A 22,889-nucleotide genomic window follows, 5' to 3' on the forward strand; every position below is an offset into this window, starting at 1 on the left:
AACCTTGAAATTTCTGTCTGGTCAACTAAGGGCTCCTTAATGCTACTTAGCTGGAGCCCATTCATTTACTATCGCTTTATCCTAGCCTTAGTTTCTTATGTTAAATTTAAGCCACCTCCTACCCATTCTGTTCACAGCCAACAACTTAACTTCCTACTTCAAAAAAAAGTGAACAATTGAAGACTTCTATTCTGAAGTAGGATAGAAAGATAGGAAGTTAGCAAAATTAACATGCGCTTTGAAGACTACCAACATGGAGATGCAGTATTCCTTTTATATGCAGAAGTTTAGCTGCAAATCATGCTGAAGGGCTAAGTACACACATATGCACATTTACATATATGACTTTCACAAAGAACTGCACTTTCAGTAAAAAAGTGTCTTAACCCCTCAGCAATCTTTTGTGACCCACATATTTTATCCAAGTACCTCCAGAGCAGTCCTATAATTTCACATATCAAAGGTGAGAGGATTTTATAGCCTTTTGAAATATAACTTGAAAGCCACCCAAACAGCTATGCTAGGACACTTTAGATCCACTATCTCTTGTGAATCCCATGCCCACATTTGGGGGTGTCTTATCCTTTCCCTGAATGCTTCTCTCTAAAATACTCTCTCCTGCTTAAACATATGTGACTCTCTCTTCTAAATAAACTCAATTCTCCTCAAACTGGCTCATCCCAAAATTCTTTTTTGCATCAAAGTCAAGAACCTAGCTTCATCTGAACAGAGGTCTCTGAAAAGAGCCTGGGCTGCATCAAGCTCCTGCTTTATTTACTGGCATTCTAATGTTTGACCACCAACACAAACACTTATGTGCTTTTTCTCTACCTCTTTGGCTCACTATCCACCTCCCTATCTTCTGCTTACCTGAAAACTAGTGCAGTCTCAAATTCAGCTGTTGAAACATTTAAGTCCCTAGGCTTATATACTCTTGGTTTATTCCAGGGAAAGCAAGCTACAACTAAAATGTGAGGAAGGAAAAGCACCTGATGTTGAAATGGAAGTATACAATGTCAGAATGCCAATCATCTGTCTGTATCTTCTACCCCCAAAATCTCAGCTTTCACTGAGTGACCTGAAAATACATTAGAAAATTTTGAGCATAAGCCTGATGTGCCCTAATATAGGCTTTTAACTAACTCATTCTGATTTCTATATTAATTAAAACAGAAGATCTTTGGGGGTGAAGTTGATTTGAGGGGCTTAAAGGGGACAGCAGAGCAGTGAGAGGTGGTAAGAGTTTATATATTTGTGTGTGTGCTTGTGCATCCACTTGCACAGATAATCGCAGATATCATTCCTTGGGCATCTTCCTCCTGGCTGCCCTATGAGCTCCAGGGATCCTCTCGCTCTGCCACTCAAGCACTCCAATTATAAGCACATGCCTGATAGTTTTACATGGGTTCTGGGGATCAAACTCTTCATGCTTACAATACAAGCACTTTACCAACTGAGCTTACACATTCTAGAGATAACAGGTTACAAACAAGAGCAGCTCCAATTTTGTCTGTATTCTGAGGGTAGTGTAAATAAAGTTTTGTGATGTTTTGACTGGATCTTGTTTAAAGCATCAATTTTCATGCCCCATCAACTAGAAGGATGAATTTGCTGTTTACTAAAATGGAAGACTAAGAAGGGGGAGTACTGGCTTTAAAATGTTGTACTGTTTTAAGAAATATTCACATGAAAAGGTAGGTGAATACCTATGTCTGGAATAAAGGGGGAATGGTTCTACCAAAGACACGTGACAAAAACATTCCCTAGGTACAACCTCTATAAGCTCTATTGCAAACTATACATTTGAACACTTCAGCTATGGGCTACTCCCAGCCAAAAGACCTGTGCATAGCTCTATCTTTCAGTGCTGGGATTACAGACATGTGCTACCACACCAAGCTCACAGGATCTACTGCTAATTCTGTGTTCCCACTTAGCCTTGATTTCTATTTACCTATTCTTGATTTCTGAACTTCAGACTCTATATCTACAAAACTATAGTTATCACATGGCTTTAAAGGGAAAAGCATTTAACACAGAACTTGGCACTGGTATTGATCTTTAGTTCATTTAAACCATCAAAGGGAAATAATGCTGAGCTTGGCATTAGATATAAGAGGTAAGCAATAGCACTGGGAAAAGGAGCACTAGTAATCAAATAAACAAATTTAACTTTGCTACCTATTATCTCTAGAATGTGTGAAATGCTAATTGCTAACTAACAATAGTTAGAGGTCAGACTGTTTATTTCAAGCTCAGACAAGATTTGGTTCTTATATCTTCTAGCAAACTCAATTGTGTTTTCACATAACTTAAACTACAGTAATTTATAACAACATAGTACAAAAGTTACACATCCAGCCTGTAATGGCTATAATCCCAGCACTTGGGAGGCTGAGGCAGGAGGATTATAAATTCAGAGGCAGCCTGAACTACAGAGTGAGACTGATTCCAAAACTGGAGAAGGAGCTCGGGAGATGGTTCATTCTGTAAGCCTTAAGGCAAGAGAACCTGAGCCCCACCTCCAGAACCCAAGCACACACAAGACAAAGCTGGGTGTGTGGCATGGCAAAGTTCCAGGCTAATGAAAGAAACGTTGTTTTCCCACAAAAGGTGGAAAAGCTGAGGAACGACACAAGATTGTCCTCTCACTACCACATGCACATACGTGTGTACCCACACACAAAATATACGAATATAATCTGTCTCAAAAGAAAATCTACTGTGCTAAATCTTAGCAATCTCAGGACACATTTCCCCCACTTCATTATTGAAAACTTTCACCTTCTCCCCTATAGAAAACACCTTCTAGATTCTCTTTGGTATGTATGAATCGCCAACATCACTACCCTTTTGTTTTCCTGAACACAAACACTGCAACACAAAGACAGTGTGAAGTTATTAAGAGGCAGGGAACTGGGTGGGAGGGCAGCATATACAGCACAGATATTCTGCTAAACAAAGAAATGCCTCCAACTGCTACCCTGCAGGTCAGCACACTACCCAGAATTTACACATAGTTTATTTCTGGAGTTTGTCCATTTAATATTTCAGCCCACAGCTGACCTTGGGTAATTGAAATTGCAGAAAATAAAACCACAAACAAGAAGAAACTACTGAATCATCTCCCTGCAGCTGACATTTTACTGAGACTAGCGAACACAATCAACAAATAGAGAAGCTGAGAGCAGAACTGTTCTTTATGGGTATACTTTGTATTTTAACATAAAAACTCTCCAGGACAGAGCTAGCTTCCTTCTCCAGGTTCCTCTTTGAATTCTTGACATTCTCTGTTAGGTTCATTTTTTTTTTTTTTTCACTCTGGCCTGCCTCTCCTTTTCCCTTTCCAATGGAGTTTCTTAATCTCCTTGGTAAGTGGAAAGCAAGTATAAAATCTAATCAAAGCCTTTAATAGCTAGAAAGGACTTTAAATATCAGACTTGTAGATAAGAAAACTTAAGGACAGAAACTATTTGCCCAAGGTAACAGAACTAATACAACCAAATCTTAATTTCCCATTTTCCTGCTTCAACTCAGCTCATTTAGTTAAATAAATACTTTTAAGCTACATTTATTATTTAGAAATCAAATAGGCTTCCAGTTGCTAATCTAATCTGAAGTGATACTTCAGTATATTCTTGGGAATAGTTCCAAGGAGTGACCTCATGCTATTCTTACCATATAATTATGGTTAAGTGCTGAGATAATTTTGTTCCATCCATATATGCTGCTATATTTTAGAAGAAGCAGAGTTGACCCAGACAATACTTTATGCCTTATTTCCATTAGTATTATTAGAAGGCCTTAACATTTATAAGATATTATCATTAACAAATTTTATCAAAGGACAGAGATATATATAGATAGATAGATAGATAGATAGATAGATAGATAGATAATCAGATGAGTCTGTTAGGTAGCGGGTCAAAATTAACAGGATTAAAAGTAATCAAAAATTGGACTGACCTTCCTATCCACACCCCATTCTACCCCACCCTCAAGACATCCAGTGGGCTTTTTGAAGCTCATTTGGAGAAGGCTCTTCCCTTCTGGTTAAGAAGGGCCATTATCCTGGTTACTTATGCCATTTCTGCAAAATACAAGACAAGAGCAATTTAAGGAAAGTTTGGGCTCCAAGCTTGAGAGTATAGTGCATTATGACCAAGAAGGTGTTGTGCAAGAACAAGAGGCAGCTGGCCACATTAAATCTACTGTCAAGAAGCAGAGATGAAAACTGGTGCTCCATGCACTTTCTCCTTCTCACTCTGTTGGGAACCCAAACCACAGAATGGCACTGCCCACATTAGGGCAAGTCAGTTAAGCCACTAGGGAAATACCCTTGTAGTCAAATGCAGAGGTGTTTCCATGGTAATTCTAAATACCACCAAGTTGACAAGACTAACAATCACATCATTTTCTTCGTACAAAGAATGGGATCTGAGTCCTACCTCTGGCCCTGAATAAACATATAATATTCTAAAATGTCCAAAAGATTATTCTCAGATTACAAAAATACACTTCTGTCCCTGTTTTTAAAAGTCAATTCAATGAGCAGTCACCTGAAGAGGAGCCTGCCCTTGGGAAAACAGTCAGTTTCAGAAGCCAGAAGAAACAAAATATACCTGAAGACATAATGAGAAGAATAAGAAAGTCCAAAATATATCAGAATCAGAAGCTGCTTGCTCGGATAGGCTGAACATTCTCTCTTCTCATTCTCTTGTTCTCTCCCTTCCCTTGGAAAACCCTGGCCATGCAGTTGCTTGTGGACCTGCATGCCAAACCTAACTGCTTTTTCAACCTCTATTCCAAAAGCACATCCATCTAGCTCCTTTTGGGACTTGAAGAGATCTCCAGTTTGCCGGTCCCGACAGGTTTTGTTTTGTTTCTTCTGAAATCAATAACACTGTCCTCAAGCATCCTTCTGGGTCCATTTTTAATTTTTTTTAATCTATCCGACTAAGAATCCACATCCATGATCCCATGTCCCCTAGGAACATCTTCATGGCCCCAAACAGAAATGTATGCACATTTTAGCTAATACCTTCCTTTGTTATTAAAGTCTTATTTTTATTTCATTTGCATAGGTGTTTTGTCTGCATGTATATCACATGCATGCAGTGCCTCAGGAGCCCAAAGAAAGAGTCTGGTTTCCTGGAATTGGAGTTAGACAGCACTAGGCTGTCATGCTGTGCTGGGAACCCTCTAGAAGACTGCCATGTGCTTTAACATTCAAGCCTTCTCTCCAGCCCTATTTTCCTTCCTTCCTTTCTTTTTTTTTAACTCTTCAGAAATTTTAATGTTTTTATAAAAATATTATCCAATAGTCATTCATTAGGATAATATTAAATATATAATTTAAGCTAGACAAACATTTTTTCATACACTTACTTATTCATGTTACATCCCCGTTCAATGCTCCTATTCTTGTCTGCTCCTATTTTCCTTTCTTATAGGACTTAATTTGATTGCAACAATGGTTGAAGATATCAAGTGAAAGAGGCACGATCAAGTCGATGAATTCTCTTGCTCAGTAACAAACTAAGAATGCTGACTCCACCATGACCGTGTTCTAACAGAAGCGCTGATGGGAGCTTTTTGCTGTAAAACTATCATCCTTTTTTTCTGTTCTCCCCACTTGAAAAATGATTGCTTAACAGTCATGTAAAAGCTCAAGCTCAAAGCTGACCAATAAAGAAAAGCCGCAACAAGCTTCAACTCTGTGCCAATCAAAAGAATGACTTTAGGGACAAGGAACTCTACCACGCCCCGAACAAGTGGAAGGATCTTACATCTCACAGAAGCCCAGGTTATTTTCTATCAATAATGAGGTATTGTCAAGCATGGTGGTGTATACCTTTAATCACAACACTTGAGAGGCAGAAGCCAACAGTTCTGAGTTTGAAACCAGCCTGAGCTGGTTTCTCTTCCTCGTGAAAAGTTCTCACTAAACCTCTGCCTTGCCCATTTTTATCTGGGTAAGTTAGATTCTATTTTCACTAGAAAAACTGAATCAGTCTATTGATAATCATGTTGTTGTGGTTGAGACTTTACATGTTCCCACAGGCCCATATGCTGAAGGCTCGGTTGCCATTATCTGATACTTATCAGGAAGCAGAACCGTTTCCAGGTGGAAACTAATAAAAAGTTGGGGGGTAGTGCCCTTGAAAAAAATGCTGGGACTCTTCTTTCTTCCTTCTTGCTTTGCTCTGTCTTGCTTCTTGACCACCTGAGGTTAGCAGCTTTGCTCCACCAGCATTCCCTCCCATAATGCACCCACTCACTACCTGGCCAGAGGCCAACTAACTCTGGGCTGAAAACCTCACTCTCCCTTTGATTTATCTCAGGCACTTGTCACTGCTGTGCAAGGCTGATACACATTTTATCAGTAAGCTACCAACCTCTACTCTGCATTAGTTTTACTTGGCTCTTAAGATCAATTCTTTCAAGGCTGATATATGGATGAGTGGGTAGAGTGTGTACTTTGCAAGCTTGAGGACCTGAGTTCAGATTCCCACCAATCATGTAAAGCCAGGCATTCAGTGTGAAACTATGCCAGTGCTAGGGGAAAAGCAAATAATACTTGGGGTTCACTGGCAAGCCGGCCAACTCCGAAGGATAAGCTCCAGGTTAGAGGAGGGTACTTGACTTTGACTTCTAGGCTCCACAAACGCATGCACCAGCACACACACATGAACAACATCCCCACTCGAAATCCATTCTAATTTGTGCACAGATCTCTTGCCTCTTTTTCTTCTCTGGTACATTCATCAGAGATTATTCCCTCTCCTGTATTATCATCTTCCCTTTTCTCTAGATCCTTCCCATTCATCAACAGACCTGTAATATCTTCCATGCTAAAACCAGTAAACTCCTTTCCCCTCTAGCCCCATTTTTCTACCTCCTTTATTAGCAACTTTCTCTAATAAATTATCTTTCTGTACTCGTTCTTTTTATACCTTGCATTTACTTTGTTCATTTCCCCAGTTGCTTTCATGCCTATTTAGCGGTCTGAATGAGAATGTCCCCCATAGGCCCATACACTTCAATACTAGATGAAACTGTTTGTGAAGCCTTGAGAGGTGTGGCCTTGTAGGAGATATGTCACTAGAGGCAGGCTTTTGGAACGGCAGAGCCAACCGGTTAAGTACTTACTTTCTTTCATAAGCTCTTTGGTCATGGAGTTTTATTACAGCAATAGAAAAGTAACTAATATGGTGTAGTTTATACAAAAATATCTTCTCCTACTATATCAAATATGTAAACAAGATAAAGACATTAATGCTGATGTAATCCTACCACTTAATTTTCAGACCCATTCAAATTTTGCCAACTTGACTATTAATACCCTTTATAGGAAAAAAACAAAATCAGATCTAGACTATGTCACAGTTACTGTCTTGCTAAAGTCTTCTCCAATTTGAAATTGTTCTTGTCTTTCCTAACTCTCATGGCCTTCACATTTTTTGAAGTTTACAAGCTACTATTTCAGTAAAATAGCCATCAACTTTAGGTGGTCTGACCCTTCCACTTAACCCTCTTTTGGTCTCTGTGGGCACCTACACTACTATATGAAAATACACATAATTAAAAATAAAAACAAAAATCTAAACTAAAACTATATATTTTAAAAAGGGTAGATGAAAGCCAGTGACATGGCTTAGCAGGTAAATGCACTTGTCACTAAGCCTGAGGATCTGAGTTTGATTCCCAGAACCCACATGGTGGAAGGAAAGAACCAACTTACTTCTGTATCCCAACTTTCACACCATGTACTTACAATAAATTGCAGAAATTTAAACCATCATACATTGCTTGTGAAAATATAAAATGCAAAATAAGCAGGGAATTCTTGAAACAGGTAACACAGTTATTCAATGATTCTGCAACTCTACTCCTAAAAAGAAACAACAGAAAAACCCAGTTTTGGGAAAAAACAAAAAACAAAAAAAAAAAAAACCCACATATCCACTCAAAAACTTAGCCAGAAATCTTCACAGCAGTATTATTCATAATAGAAAAACATAGAAACAACCCAAATGTCCAATGAATGGATTAATAAAATGTGCATATGCACACAATATTATCTGATAAAAAGAATGAAATACTCACTGATAAATGCTACAGTGTGGATGACCTTTGAAATCATTATGCTAAATGAAACATGGTCCATCTGCAGTGACCACAAATTTTATGACTCTATTTACTTAGAATGTTCATAACAGATAAATCTGCAAAGAAGGCTGAATGGTTTCCTAAGGTAGGTGAAGAGGAGAAAATACAGCACTGACTTTTAATGAACATCATCTTTCCTTCTAGCATGACAAAAAAAAGCATACGAAATAAAACACTGACAGGGAAGGCAGTGAACAGATAAAAAGTCCCCTGAATACGGGAGGGAGTAAAAGAGAGGGATCGACAGAAGGGAAGACAGGAGGGAAGGAGTCATCGGTGAGTGCATGCACACACATATATTCCTGTTGAAGTGTGGAGGTTACAGGTTGAAATGGGTGTGCAGACTGAGTGATTTATGTTGAGAATAGAATTGAGAGCCGGAGATGGCTCAGTGGTTAAGAGCACTTGTTGCTTTGTAAACAACCCAGGTTCAATTCCCACCACCAAATGGTGTCTCACAACCATCTGTAACTCTAGTCCCAGGGGATCTGAGGCTCTCTTCTAACCTCTAAGAGCACCAGGAACACATGTACATACAAGTAAAACACTCATACACATGAAATAAAATATATCTTTAAAAAAAAAAGAAAGAAAAGAAAAGAAAAGAAAGAAAACCCACAACCAGAACTGATTTCTCACAGTTCTGGTGCCTGCTGAAATTGTTCTCGGCTTCCAAGATGGCCTCTCCATGTTGTGCTGTCACAAGGTGAGGATGGAGGTGCAATGAGGGAAACTTGTCCTACAAATCCTTCATAAGGGCTCCAACCCCATTCTTGAAGGCCATGTCCTCATGGCCTAGTCATCTCCTAAAGAGCACACCTCTAATGTTGTTGTATTGAGAGATTGGTTTCAACTAGAATTTGAGGAGGGAAATACCAACTAACTATATTCTGGCTATTTTGAATAATTCTGTAATAAACACAGAATACAGTTATCTCTTTAACATCTCTTGTCATTTGCTTTACATATATACCCAAGTGAGATTTTGGATCATATGAAGTTCTAGTTCTAAATATTTTAGGAACTTCCATACTATTTTTACATATTATGCTAATTTATATTTTCACCAAAAGTGGTACACTTACTTGCATGCTCACTAACATTTTTCATCATTTTGCTAAAAGCCATTTTTAATGAGATACAAGGTAATATCTCACTTTCAGTTTGCATTCTCCTGATGTATATTAGCATTGAACATTTTTCTACATACTTGTTGGACTTTTGAGTGATGTTTATTCAGGTCAATTGCCCAGTGTGTATAAAAGCAAGTGTGCAAGCACACGTGTATGTAATGATGTGCATGTGTGGGCACACATGTGCCACAGCATACATATGGAGGTCAGAAGACTCAGGTGTCAGTTCTTGCCTTCTACTTTGAGGCGAGATCTCTTTGTTGTTCATTACTGCATATACCACAGTATCTGCCTTGTGCGTGTCCAGAGATGCTATCTTTACCTGCCATCTCCCCATAAGAGCACTGAGACTTCAAATGCATACTTCACACAGTAAGATTTACATCCTCAGTGCACAGAAACATTTTATTCCCTGAGCCATTTATTCCCATAGCCGTGTCTATTTCTAAGATCAGGTATGTATTATCTTGGTACTATATCCCTTAGCAGATTCTCCCATTCCAGACACTTTTCTTTGTTGTACAGAGTTGTGTCTATTTTTGCTTTTGCTACCAACACTTTTGGGGTCATATCCAAAACAATCTTTGTCAACAGCACTGTCTTTGTTTTCTTCTAGTATTTTTATAGTTCCGGGTCTTCCATTTAGGTCTGTAGTCTAGTTGGTTTTTAGTGTTGTTAGGGGGTTTTTGGTGGGGTATAATATAAAGTAAGAGTCTAGTGAGGTTTTCACAAACCAACAACCTATCTTTGATCTAGACTAGTGTTTCTCGATGTGTAGGTTAAAACCCCTTTGGGAGTCAAATGACCCTTTTACAGCATCATCCTTAGAACATCAGACAACACAAATATTTATGTTGTAATTCATAACAGTAGCAAAATTAAGTTATAAAATAGCCACAAAAATAATTTTATGGTTGGGGGGGTCACCACAACATGAGGAACTGTCTTAAAGGGCTGCAGCATTAGTATTTGAAAACTTGGTGGTACTGTTTGGCAAAACAGTAGAGACCATTAGGAGTGGTGTCTAGCTGGAGGAGATGGGTGGTCACTCAGAGGTAGGTCTTGAGGGCTGCAGCCTGCCCCAGTTCCAGCTAGACTGCTTACTGAGCTAGAGACATAAACCAAACTATACAAACCATAAGCTCCCAGCACCAGTGACAAGAGCTACCCAGCCACCATGCCCTCCCTCCTATGGATTGTGCTTTATGAAACAGAAGCCAAAACAAATCTTTTCTCCCTTAAGTTGATTCTGTCAGGTACTTTGTCAGAGCACCAAAAAAATTCACTGAAACAAAATAGTATGAAATTACAAGGTCACAAGTAAAATAAAAATGAACATCCAGAAATGTATGATATAAAAAAAAAAGCTACCTCTGTTCTAGGAAATTGACGATTTTGAAAATTTACATCTATTTTAATAAAATAGCAAGATACAAAACACAGAAAGAGAAAGCAAATCCAACAACCACAAGTAAATTCCAAAACCTTAAACTTGGTTCAAGGTGGTTCCAGATTGGTAGGGACCTTAAAACACATAACAAAAGAAAATTCCTACAATATGCACTGACCACAGACAGTCCTCACAGATCTCTGGTCAAAATGGAAAAGAACAAATGCAGGAGGCCACACTGCAGGACAGCACTTACATGAAAACTAATCCTTGTCTTCCAGTTCATTAAGTCAAGTCAGACTGACCTTTTATCATCCAGCAGCCACACGAGCACCAACAAAAGACTGGGTGCTCACAGTTCTCCTTTTTAGAATCTGAAGGGCCCAAAAATATGCTACAGAAGATAATCAGCTGTACTCAAATACTCAGGAAACAAGACTCCCAGACCTAAACAAGCTGAGAACATTTTCATATAAAGAGAGACAACTGGCTTCAATACCAAGTTATGAGATTCCTCAGGCTAAAACAGATACAACAGATAAAGCTATCCCTGAGAATCCATGAGGGAATGAATTCAGGACTGCTCACAGAAAGAAAAATTATGAATGCTTAGCTCCATTCTACAAGATGGCACCATATTGGGTATAATCCAGGCAAACCCTGAAAATGTTCCCACATACTTTAAAACATCTCTACATTACTAATAATACTGAATACAATATAAACACTATGTAAACAGCTGTTTTACTACATCGCTTAGGGAATAATACACTGGGAAGAGGGTGAAGGTAATGTTTCTTAGTGTCCCACACAGATACCATCTTTTTGAACTATTTTCAGACTTCAGATGGTTGACTACACTAGTACAGAACCCAGAGAAGGCCAACTAATTACACGCCCAGGAAATAAAAACTACCTTAGGATCTAAAGCATTATTTAATTACAAAGTTATTGCAATCCATTGAAAAACCACCTTAGTAGCCAAAGCACAGTTTAATTACAAAGTTACATCAATCCACTGAACTACTCCATCAAATCAAGAAGTGTCTGAGTGCTTACTACAGCCAGCTGTTTGTCTAGAAAAGCAGAAACAAAACAGGTATGTTCACTTCCTAAAAATAAAATGCAAATGTGCCAAAAAATGGGGATATCTGACTATAACTATGCTTTTCAAATAGCAATAAGCATATAAAGGATTTCACACCCAGTGCTAGAAATTAAATCCAGGATATTAGGCAAATACTTGACCATGGAGCCACCTCTCTAGCCCCTCCCTCACTGGATCCTTTAAAGATTCTGCTTAGTGTCCTATCAAAAAATTAAAGAGAAGCCAAGCAAAGCAGTACACACCTGCAATCCCAGCACCTGGGAACTGGAGGATGGAGAATTTAGAATTCAAAAATCAGTCTTAGCTACATAGAAAATTTGAGATCAGCTTGGGCACAAGATCATGTCTCAACCAAACAAAAAAGAACATAAGGAAAAACTGCCTCTAAGCCCTAAATATTAACATTAATTTGGATTTAGTGGGGTTATTTTGTACAAACCCTTTTTCACTGGTACATAAAAACCCTAAGTGCTGAATCCCATATTAACAAAGCAATCACATATTGTCCTGTATTGTCTGATAGCATTCCTTTATACTGTAAGAGGTTTCAAAGAACTAGTCAAAAAAATTATGCAAAAGCAATCACAAATTTTACCACAATGTTATTTCAGAAACAAAAGAAAATGCTAAAAAGCACAAATGACAATATTAAAATGATCTGTAGTCCCTATGTTCAACACACAACTTTCAAATTAAAGGCTTTATCATTCTATCATTAATTAAAAAGTGGTGTCTCACTTAAAAGCAAGTTTATTACACACAAGAAAATCAGCATACAAAACTCAAAACAGAGCAAAGTACCACAACCAAGCCTACTACCTTTTCCCATTGAGGAGTCTTTCTTTCACTTCCAGAAACAGCTCTGCTAACTAAAGTGATACAAAAGCAAAAATACTAAATAGCAGATGAGGAGAGAGTAAGGGGTTAACAGTATTAACAAGTTGTGGTAATAATTCATATTAAAAAGATACAGTCAGTTTCAGAACCAGTAACATATTACTGTGCTGAAGAAACCAACACTTCAAACATTTTTGCTGAGTGATAAAGCACATGCAATCATCTTCCAAAACCTAAAGGACATGGCTCAGCAGTTAAGGACTGGCTGCTATTCCAGAGAACCAGTGTTCAATGCCCAGCACCCACTTCCCAGCTCACAACCATTTGTCACTCCTTTCACTCCACTTTCAGAAAACCCAGTGCCCACTTCTGACCTCTAAAAGCACCAGACACACATATACATGCAAGCAAAACATTCACATACATAAAATAAAAATAAATAGAAACTTTAAATAAATAGATAAAATATAAAGGAATGCCTCTGCCTTTCACCAAAGAATTGGGAAGATGTGATACCTTCTACTAAAGCACATTAAGATGTCCTTCTGTGGATTTTTTAATTGTTCAAAAACTAGGTTGATTTTATGCTAATGTATAGCTACACACGTGCACACATGTGCATACGTGTGCACAGACACACAAATACCATGTTCCTGAATCAAGTAGTCAGCCAGACCAGCCTCTGTACCTGCTCCCTATCTCCGACTCGCTGCTTTCAAGCTTCTTACACTTAATGCAAGTCAAACCTAACCACTATGATCAAGTTGGCCCAGAAAGCATTTATTCACATTCCTATCAGTGGCAGGCTCTATGTCATGAAGCATGTTGATGACAGAGGAAACAGTAATGAAGCAGACAATGAAAGAACAATGAGCCGGCCAGTGGTGTCGCACACCTTTAATCCCAGAACTTGGGAGGCAGAGGCAGGCGGATTTCTGAGTTCGAGGCCAGCCTGGTCTACAGAGTGAGTTCCAGGATAGCCAGAGCTACACAGAGAAACCCTGTCTCAAAAAACAAAACAAAACAAAAAAGAACAATGAATAAGATATGACCTCTGCCCTCTAGGAACTTGAGAATTCCCACATGCATAACTCTTCCTGTTTTAAAACCTAGGTGAAGTGATGCAATCTTCCTAAAACTTTCCCTACAATGAACAGAAGAGAAAGCAATTTTAAAAAATAGTTTTAACCTTCAGTTGTCACTTTCTACTCATTTTAGTGTTACTTCTAAAGTATTAAGTCATGGCTGGAGAGAGGGCTTAGTGGTTAAGATTTTGGCCTGCTCTGCCAGAGGACCCAGGTTCTATTCCCAGTACCCATATGGTGTCTCACAATCACCTATAACTCCAGCTCTAAAGAATTCCTCTTCTGGCCTCTAAGAAAACCAGGCACACATCCCGGCGTATAGACATATGTACAGACAAACTATATACAGAAAAGAAAAAAGTAATAGTCTTAATCACATGAGCTACTAGAGATTCATAGTTCTGTACAATTGATTCTTTTAGTATATATCCACAAAGCCTAGATTACTGTTTAAACCATATGAACACAAAATTAAAATCTGTTGGATGGCCCAACATCAGTGTTTTCCACATCCTTTAGTATACTAGTTACTACACATGACTTCACCTGAAATACAGGGCAGCTCTCAGTTTTATTTACTGAGGGAGGGTCTCTCAGAGCTGGCCACCTCTGGCTAGTATAGCCAGCTATCTTCCTCAGGAAATTTGTGACTGTCTCCTGAGTTCTGGGATTTCAAACAGCTGCCATACCTGTCTGACTTTTGCATGGGTTCTTGGGGATCGGAGCTCCAGTCCTCACACTTGAACAAACAAGTTGCTTTATCCACTAAGCAACATTCCCTGATCCAGGTAGCAAAATCTTAAGAGATCATATAAATGTGATATGTCTGGTCTACTTCTGTCATACACACACATACATGTATATGTATACATATATACATACATGTTTATCACTACAAATATATTTTTCTGTTGAACTTTAAGTGACCTCTCAGGAAACTAAAATGTTATCTCCTGACAAGTCAAACTTACTGACTAAATGAAGGAGCTCTCTGATCCCCTCAGCAATAAAAGGGAGTATTAATTACAAAATCTGTACTTGGGGGCTAGAGAGATGGCTTAGCAGTTAAGAGCACTTACTGCTCTTGCAGAGGATCTATGTTCAGTTCCCAACACCCATAAGGCCGGCTCACAACCATCTGTAACCCAGTTCCAGAGCATCTAGCATCCTCCAAAGGCATCTACCTGGCACACACAGGGTGAATACACAGACATGCAGGCAAATTACTCATTTACATAAAAATGAAAAAAAACTTTTAAAAATGTATACTTTATGAAATAATATTTAGCTATGATCCTTTTTCTTTGTATGATAAAGAAGTCAACATAATAAGCAATGCAGGAGATGTCACATATAAGTAATCATACATCCTGGAGAAAAAAATGCCGTCTGTTGACTCTAGCTAGTCACCACCTCACTTATATGCTCATTTAAAACTAGAAGCCTCTTAAAGCACAGATCAAATACATTAACAGTTAATGCAGAAAGCCTTAAAACTACACAAAAGCCTGACCTAATCCATTTAGCAAATTACTGTTAGTTCTGAAACCCAGTGCCTCAAATATAGCAGTTCTATGGAATACCTTTGTTTCCAAAATTTAACATAAGACTTTAAGAAGCATTGAAGCAAGCAAGCTATGGTAGTGTACACCTGTATCCCCAGGAATTCAAGACCAGGGTTGGGCTGTACAGTGAAACCCTGCCAAAGAGGAAAGAAAGATTAAAATGGCAAGGGGGGAGGGGCTGAAAAGACAGTGATAGTGCAGTTGATAAAATGGAAGGTACGGAGACCTGAATCCACAAAATAGTAAGTAAATCAGTAAGTACCCAGGAATAGTCCCACCACTGAGAATCAGGATCAAGGGATGAGGAGGCCCCTGGAGCTCCCTGGCCATGAGGCTCACCTGATCAGTAAGCTCAAAACGAAGAAGAAATCCTATTACAAAAAAACAAGGTGGATGACCCCTCAAAAACACCCAAGTTTGACCTCTGTCCTCCATATGCATGCATACCCACATGTGCAAACACACACATAAAAGATAAAATAGCAAAAACCACCAGTTACAGCAAATGACTTAAATTTGAGCATGTAATTATATATTATCAAATTTTTGTATAACAATGAATTTTCAATAATTAAATCCTTAGGACAGTAATGTGACCCCAAAGATAAAATGTGACAACTGTTTTCTATATTTAAATTGAGGCAAATTTTCTAAACATCAAATTCCCAATGACAACAGAAAGTATAGGTGCTTTTATTATATTGCAACCCACTGGAAAACACAATCCTCGTTCAAAACTGTAAACAAGGACTAGAGACATGACTCAACAGTTAAGAACACATACTGCTTTTGCAGAGTACCAAAGTTCAAATCCCACCACCCACATCGAACAACTCACAAGCGACTGTAACTCCAGCTTCAAAAACTCATAGTTCTCTTCTGGCCTTAGGCACTCATTTGTATGCACACACATGCAAACACACATGCACACACAGATCAGAAAATAACTATGTTTTTAAAGAAACTACAAAGTCCAATCAAGTTTTATGTTCAGTCCAATGGCCAAGAGCACATGCCTTGCAGAGCACCTGAGTTTGGTTTCTAGCATTCGGAATGAGCCTCGTAACTGTCTGAACTAGGGCTCTAGGGGATCTGATGCCCTCTTCTGGCTTCTTTCCCAGTTATACACAGAGTCAGGCACAAATAAATACATGATTTAAAATCAAAAATAAGGGGCTAGAGATACGGCTTGATGGTGGTGTGCTTGTCCAGTATAGTATGTTTGAGGTCTTGGGTTCAATCGGCAGCACCAAATAGATAAATAATAAATTTTGTAAATGGAAAATAAAACCATACCCATCTCCATTCAGTGATGACACTGTAATGCATCCTAGAATGTACAAATAAAAGGGGAAAACCTTAATCCCAGCAATTGGAGGAAGAGTCAGGTGTATCTCTGAGTTTAAGGACAGCCTGGTCCTATATGTCGAGGCCAGCCATGTTTATAGTGAGACTGTCTCAAACAAACATAAAAACAAATGGGAAAGGAATAATGCCTGAAAAATCTAACTGATGTTACATGATTCATTTACAAATGACGCTCATCATTATTAGAACAATCAGTGGAGAGGCTGCTGAGGTATTTATTCTTGCTTGGTGGTATGTTTGCAGACTGGGCAAACACTTGTGCAGAGTGTTAAAGGGCAGATTCCTGAGGCTGGGTTAAGTAGGTGACTAGATGAGCTCTAAGTGTCACTTCTAAAATCCCCAATCTACAGCACGTGGAAAAAAGAGAAAACATTCGGCCTTCCAATTAAACGATCTGCTTCAAATCCCAGTTAGTGCACATACTCAGAACTTGTTCCTCCTCTCCTGCTTCGGAGATTTCCCGAGATTTTCGCAAACAAAGGCACGAAAAATATGCACAGGTGGGATAAAAAGGGGAGTGGCAGAGGGCAGGCGGCGCTCGAGACAGCGCCCCCAAGCCGCCAATTTTCCCGGCCGCACCTGAGAAATCACTGCCCTGCACACCTCCACCCTCAGGTGGCGGCGTCCCGAGCGAATTCTCCGACCTATAACCCTCCGCCTGCACCTTGGTCGGGCACTGGGTATTGTCTGCAGCCTCCAGCGCCCAGGAAAGGCACGGAAGACCAAAAACAGACAGACAGACAGACAGACAGACAGACAGACACACAGAGAGAGAGAGAGAGAGAGAGAGAGAGAGAGAGAGAGAGAGAGAGAGAGAGAGAGAGAGAGAGAGGAGAATAAAGAAAATAACGAGAGGGAAATCAAGCAATCGGCAAGCCGCGCGCTCCTTTCGGCAAAATGAGCGTCCCTTCCTCGATCCCTCTACCTAATTCGGGTCACAAAAGCCGACCCGCCAGCCCAAAGAGGCTGCAACCAGAGCTGGCCGGCGCGGAGTCGCGGGTGCCCTAGGACCGGAGCAAGGAGGCAGCAAGAGAGGGAAATGGGCGTGTGGGTTGGGCCTGGCTGGCCCGAGGCCGGGCTGGGAACAAAGCCGCCCCGCTCCCCCTACCTGGAACTGGGGCGTCGCCCAGGCGCGCGGCGCGGGGATCCGAGCGGCGCCCCTTCGGGACAATGGCTCCCTCCCCCGCCGTCGGGCGCGGGGTACAAAGGCGCGGCGCGAGGCAGGGCGCCCGTCCGCAAAGTCAGTCGGAGGCGGGAGAGGGGACGGCGGTGGCCGTCTAGGGCTGCGGCCGGGCCCCTCGAAGGGAGCACAGGCGGCCGCCCCGTCGCCTCCCCGCAGCCGAGCGGGCTCCCGCGGCACAAAAGAGGCGCGGGAGTCCGCGCCAAGCCCGGGGCTCCCGCCGCCGACGGCGCGAGCCGCTCTGCCCTCCACACTCACCCACAGCTCGGTGCCCCAGCTCATGGCGGAACCTGAGGCGACTGGCGCCGGCAGGCTGCTCCCGCGGTCCTCTCGCCCCGACTTTCCCTCCTCAGGATCGGCCCGGCAAGTGTCTGCCTCGAAAGCTGCCGCCACCACCGGGTCCCCCAGTGAGTGAGAGAGACACGACTGAAGCGAGCCGCCGCCGCGTCCCCGCCTCCCGGCAGCGGGGAGGGAGGGGGCCGGGGCCGAGGGGAGGCGGGCCGGCGGGGAGGGGGCGGGCCGCGGTGCACCCTGGGATCGGGGCGGGCCCCGCACTCGCGCGCGCGGGGGCTGGCGGGGGTCTCCTCGAAGACGCTCCCCCTCTTCGGCGGCCCTCGGACCCTCGGCGGCGTCCGCTCCGGCCGCCGGGCTCAGCGAAAGCCGCACTCAGACTCCCGCTCCAAGATGGAGAGCGAAGGAGGACGCCCACTCACCCCGCCTTGCTCTGAGACCCCCTCAAAGGAGGAGACCCCACACGTCAGCGTTCCCCGCCGAACGCTGACAAAGGAGCCTCGTCCAGATGTTTGAGCAGAGGCGTGTGTGCGTGTGTTTAGTTACACATCTTTCTTGTTAAGGGACTTCTCCGTCCAGGCTTGGCGCTTCAGCCTGTGATCCTCGGGAATCACAAACGTGTGTGGAGGTCAAACGTCCAATGTGAATGCAACGTGTCACACGACGTGTCTGTTTTAATAAAGCATTTTGATTTTATTGTAAGTTCTTTCGGGAAAACCTTTTTTTTTTTTTTTTTAAATTGGCAAACAATCCAGTAATCTTTTGGGGACGTTACCATGGTAAAAGACAGACTTGGTGTAAAGCGAACCCGACTGACACCTGCAGGAGGTGAGACACTGAGCTTGCCCGAATTCTAGGCTGGTGGGTACCTCCAGGGGCTGGTCTCTTCCCTCACAGTCCTAAACAACCTGTTCAGAGCCTGAGGCATCTCTTGCCTCTGATAGGAATCTTGGCTGCAGACCACCACTTGCTTTTATCTCTGCCGAGTTATTTCCCAGCCTGCCTCCACTGGCAGTCAGCAAGTTTGGCTGGTGCTATTAGATACCGTGCAGTATGCTCAGTAACTCCCTAACATATGCTTTAGTATTAATTGCTTGTCGCTTAAAACACACACACACACACTCACAGTTTCACTCTATAACCAGTAGAGTACTCTTCAGTGAGTCATGACAACTGAATGCTTCAAGGTCCCCCCCACCCCCAAACACACACACACACACACCCCAACAGACTTATCAGCATTGAAACTCCTCCCTACAGCACCGGCACAGGTGTTCCAGCTTCTTCCGCCCCAACCTTCCTGTTTGCCTAGCTCTGCTCCCCCGTTGAAGTCCAGGCAAATAGGCAGAGTTCTCCAGGCAGGCAGGCTAGTCACCACTCACCAAATTCTTTGCTGTCCTTTCTGAGGTAGGCTGAGCAAAGGAATACTCTCTTCTAATTAGGTTAAGGCCGGTTTTTTAACCTGCTCTTTGAAAGTCTCTGAAGCCAGGCCTGATGACGCACACCTGTAATTTCAGTGCTCCAGAGAGGCTAAGGCGTAACTACAGGAGTTGGAGGCTAGCCTGGGTTACAGAGTGTGCAGTGGTTGGGGGGTGGGAGGCGGGGGACGTGGTGAGTGAGAATATCTTCCTAAGCAATAATTTCTTTCCACTATTTTTCTATATTTCTCTATTTCAAACAGGCCTGACTCTTTCAAAGTATGTCTTCTAACTGTGCTAATCACCTCTCCGGTCTCACTCTCTAGATAGTATGAATTTAATGCGGCAATCACAGGTTAAACTAATTAGTAGTGGAATGTACTTAATAAATGGCTGTCTCCTTTAGAGCTATTCCAGTGCTAAGATGTAACTTACTGAAGCTCTGCCATGGAAGTTAAGAAAGACCTAAGGACCGTAATTCAAACCAAAATTACACTTGTAAGAGGCAGAGACAGGCGACTCTCTGAGTTAAAGGGCAACCTGGTCTACATGTGGAGTTCCAGGACACCCAGGGCTACACAGACTGTCTCAAACAAAAGTAAAATAAGCTATTAGTCATATGGACACTGTACTGCCTACATAATTTCCCAATAAAACATAGATTTGTCTACAAGCTGAGCCATTTTTCTTTTCCTAAAACTTCTAAATATGACTTCACAATTTAAACAACTCATGTCTTAAAAGTAAAAGTAGATTTTGAGCTGAAGATATGGGTAAAGCACTTGCCCAGCACAGATGATGCCTTGCTTGGATTTCAATTCCCAGTTCTGGAAAACAAAACAGCATAAAATACAAAACCCTAGGTTTGAATTAATCAAAACTGAAGCATCTGGCTACACCTGTGCTACACAGTGTAATTTTTCTTAATTATATCATCAGTTTTGACTACTGCAGCCTTGTCTGCCATGTTCGATGTCTTGGGCACCAAAAAAAATAAAAGCAAGTTCTTACAATACAGGAATAAATGTGTCTATTGTTATATTTTGTTTAAAAACTAATAATCAAAATTCAAAACATACTATCTAAATCCTCATCTCTAAAATAGTTGACATTTAGCTATGCAGAGGTGTTTTACACACACACACACACACACAAAGTAACGCAGCCAAATGATATATCACAGAGGTTTTGTGGGGGTATTTTGGGTTTTCTTATATTATAGTGTGTGTGTGTGTGTGTGTGTGTGTGTGTGTGTGTGTGTGTGTCTTAGAGTTTTACTGCTGTGAACAGATACCATGACCAAGGCAACTCTTGTAAGGACAACATTTAATTGGGGCTGGCTTACAGGTTCAGATGATCAGTCCATTATCAAGGTGGGAACATGGTAGCATCCAGGAAGGCATGGTGCAGGCAGAGCTGAGAGTTCTACACCTTCATCTTTAGGCTATTAGGAGAAGATTGGCTTCCAGGCAGCTAGGACAAGGTTCTTAAAGCCCAATCCCACAGTGACACATCTATTCCAAGGCCACACCTTCTCTCATATTGCCACTCCCTGGGCCAAGCATATTCAAACCACCACAGTGTGCATGATGGGAAGTGGGTGGTGCCTGCTCCAGTGTGCATGTGGAAGTGAGCTTTTTCACCTCTGCATGTGTCCCAGGGATCCATGGCATACCTGTGGGCTTGCATGGTAGTCATCTTTGCCTCCAAACCCTTGGTTGCAAGGAAGAAACAAAACCTCAATCAACTTAGTATCTGGGGTAAAAGAAGCTTCCTTTAGTATGTATGTGCCAGTGTCCCATCCCTGAATGAATATTATACACCATTTCCACTACCCAAAGTATAAATAGTGCAAGTAGCAACTAACCTTTCTCATTAAAAATATTAAGGCTGTCTTTTAGAACTGAAAATTATTTTTTAAATGTGCAAGGTGGAATACACCTGTAATTCCCCCACTCCAGAAGTAGAAGTAGGAGCATCAGAAGTTCAAGGTCCTCCCTAGTTACATAAGAGCTTGAGGCCAGTCTGGGCTACAGGAGACCCTGTTTCCATAAACGAACAAAACCCTACCGAGGCAGTGTCCACAAATAAAATTATTGTCTGTCAGCAGACCAAAAAAATCAAGCTAAAACTTTATTAGGAAGAATGTCAAAAGCTGTTTTAAGCTGCCAGTGGAGCACCACACAAGAAGAATCTTACCAGCTCCCTGAGTCCACGCCAGCCAAGGGAAGAAAGGAGGTAGCTAGTTAATAGTCGTCACTACTACTGCTAGAACTGGAAGATATCCAAACTTCAAGGGCATGGTTTAAGGTGGCTCCCCAGAGAAAAGAGAAAAACAGGAAGACAGCAAGGTGCATAGACGGGCTACTTTTTGCTTTCTGGGGAATTCTACTTTCCATTATTAAATGCAATTAAAACATCTCCTGTAATGAAACCTTGCAAAAAAAAAAAAAAAAAAAATACCCTGCTGAACCCTCACGAAGTCCCAGCACTCAGGAAGCAGAGGAAGAGAATCATCATTAGGTCATCGAAGTTTAAGGCCAGCCTGATCTACACAGCAAGTTCCAGGCTATCCAGGGTGACTCTGGGAGACCTTATCTCAAACAAATGAATGAAAAGAAAGAGAGAGAGAAAGAGAGAGAGAGAGAGAGAGAGAGAGAGAGAGAGAGAGAGAGAGAAAACTATATAATATAAATCAAAATGACTAGGTCTTAAAGAGGTGACTTACTTCTACACATCTATAGGAATTGTCTCTCATTCCAACTACACCGTGACAGAATGTGCAATTTTAAAAACAGTTCAATGCAGGGCTTGGTGGCTAAGAACACTAGCTGTTCTTATGGGTGAATTAGGTTCAGTTCAGTTCCCAGGGCCCTCAGGGAAGTTTACAACATGTATAAGTCTAGGGTCCAGATATCTTCTTCTGGCCTCTGGGCACCAGGCATGCACACACTTACATGTAAGCAAAACACGAATACACATACAATAAAATGAATAACCTTTAGAAAATTTAAAAATTAAATACGTTAATCCTCTTCTGAATAAATATTAACATTTTTGGATATGTATTATAGTTTCTTAAACTAGCTTAAAATTTTACAAGTTGAATTTTTTTAAGATTTATTTTATCCAATATGTCTGTATGCACACTCTGTGCAGTCCTGGGTACCTTTAGAGGTCACAAGAGGGCAATCCAGTCTCCTGAAACTAGAGTTATAGGCAGTTGTGTGCCTCTGTGTGGGTGCTGAGTATCTAACCTGGGACCTCTATGAGAGCAGTAAGTGCTTGTAACCATTGAGCCGTTTGTTCAGCCCCTCCACCAGTCCCATAATCAAACTACTC

General features: G+C 41.3%; 1 protein-coding gene and 1 long non-coding RNA gene across 5 annotated transcripts in view; both read right to left on the minus strand.

The window, feature by feature from the left end:
• Positions 1–18,327, minus strand: part of Fnbp1l (formin binding protein 1 like) — an 86,351-nt gene extending 68,024 nt beyond the window's left edge. For 2 of the 4 annotated variants that reach the window (XM_076933205.1, XM_076933204.1), the window contains exon 1: positions 18,097–18,284. In XM_076933205.1, the coding sequence (XP_076789320.1) occupies positions 18,097–18,120 (24 nt within the window). In that variant the 5' untranslated portion in view covers positions 18,121–18,284. Of the gene's footprint in view, positions 1–17,766 lie in introns of all 4 variants that reach the window. The other 2 variants (XM_034500379.2, XM_076933206.1) reach the window with 2 other exon arrangements.
• Positions 18,328–20,856: 2,529 nt separating this feature from the next.
• LOC143441909 (uncharacterized) lies at positions 20,857–21,803 on the minus strand. The gene is made up of 2 exons (XR_013109661.1): positions 21,747–21,803; positions 20,857–21,260 (listed from the first exon to the last, which is right to left on the minus strand). It is a non-coding gene; the product is annotated as an uncharacterized LOC143441909 (long non-coding RNA).
• Between the last annotated feature and the right edge of the window lie 1,086 nt (positions 21,804–22,889).

The sequence above is a fragment of the Arvicanthis niloticus genome, chromosome 4 (genome assembly GCF_011762505.2).
Source record: "Arvicanthis niloticus isolate mArvNil1 chromosome 4, mArvNil1.pat.X, whole genome shotgun sequence".
NCBI classification, from domain to species: domain Eukaryota; kingdom Metazoa; phylum Chordata; class Mammalia; order Rodentia; family Muridae; genus Arvicanthis; species Arvicanthis niloticus.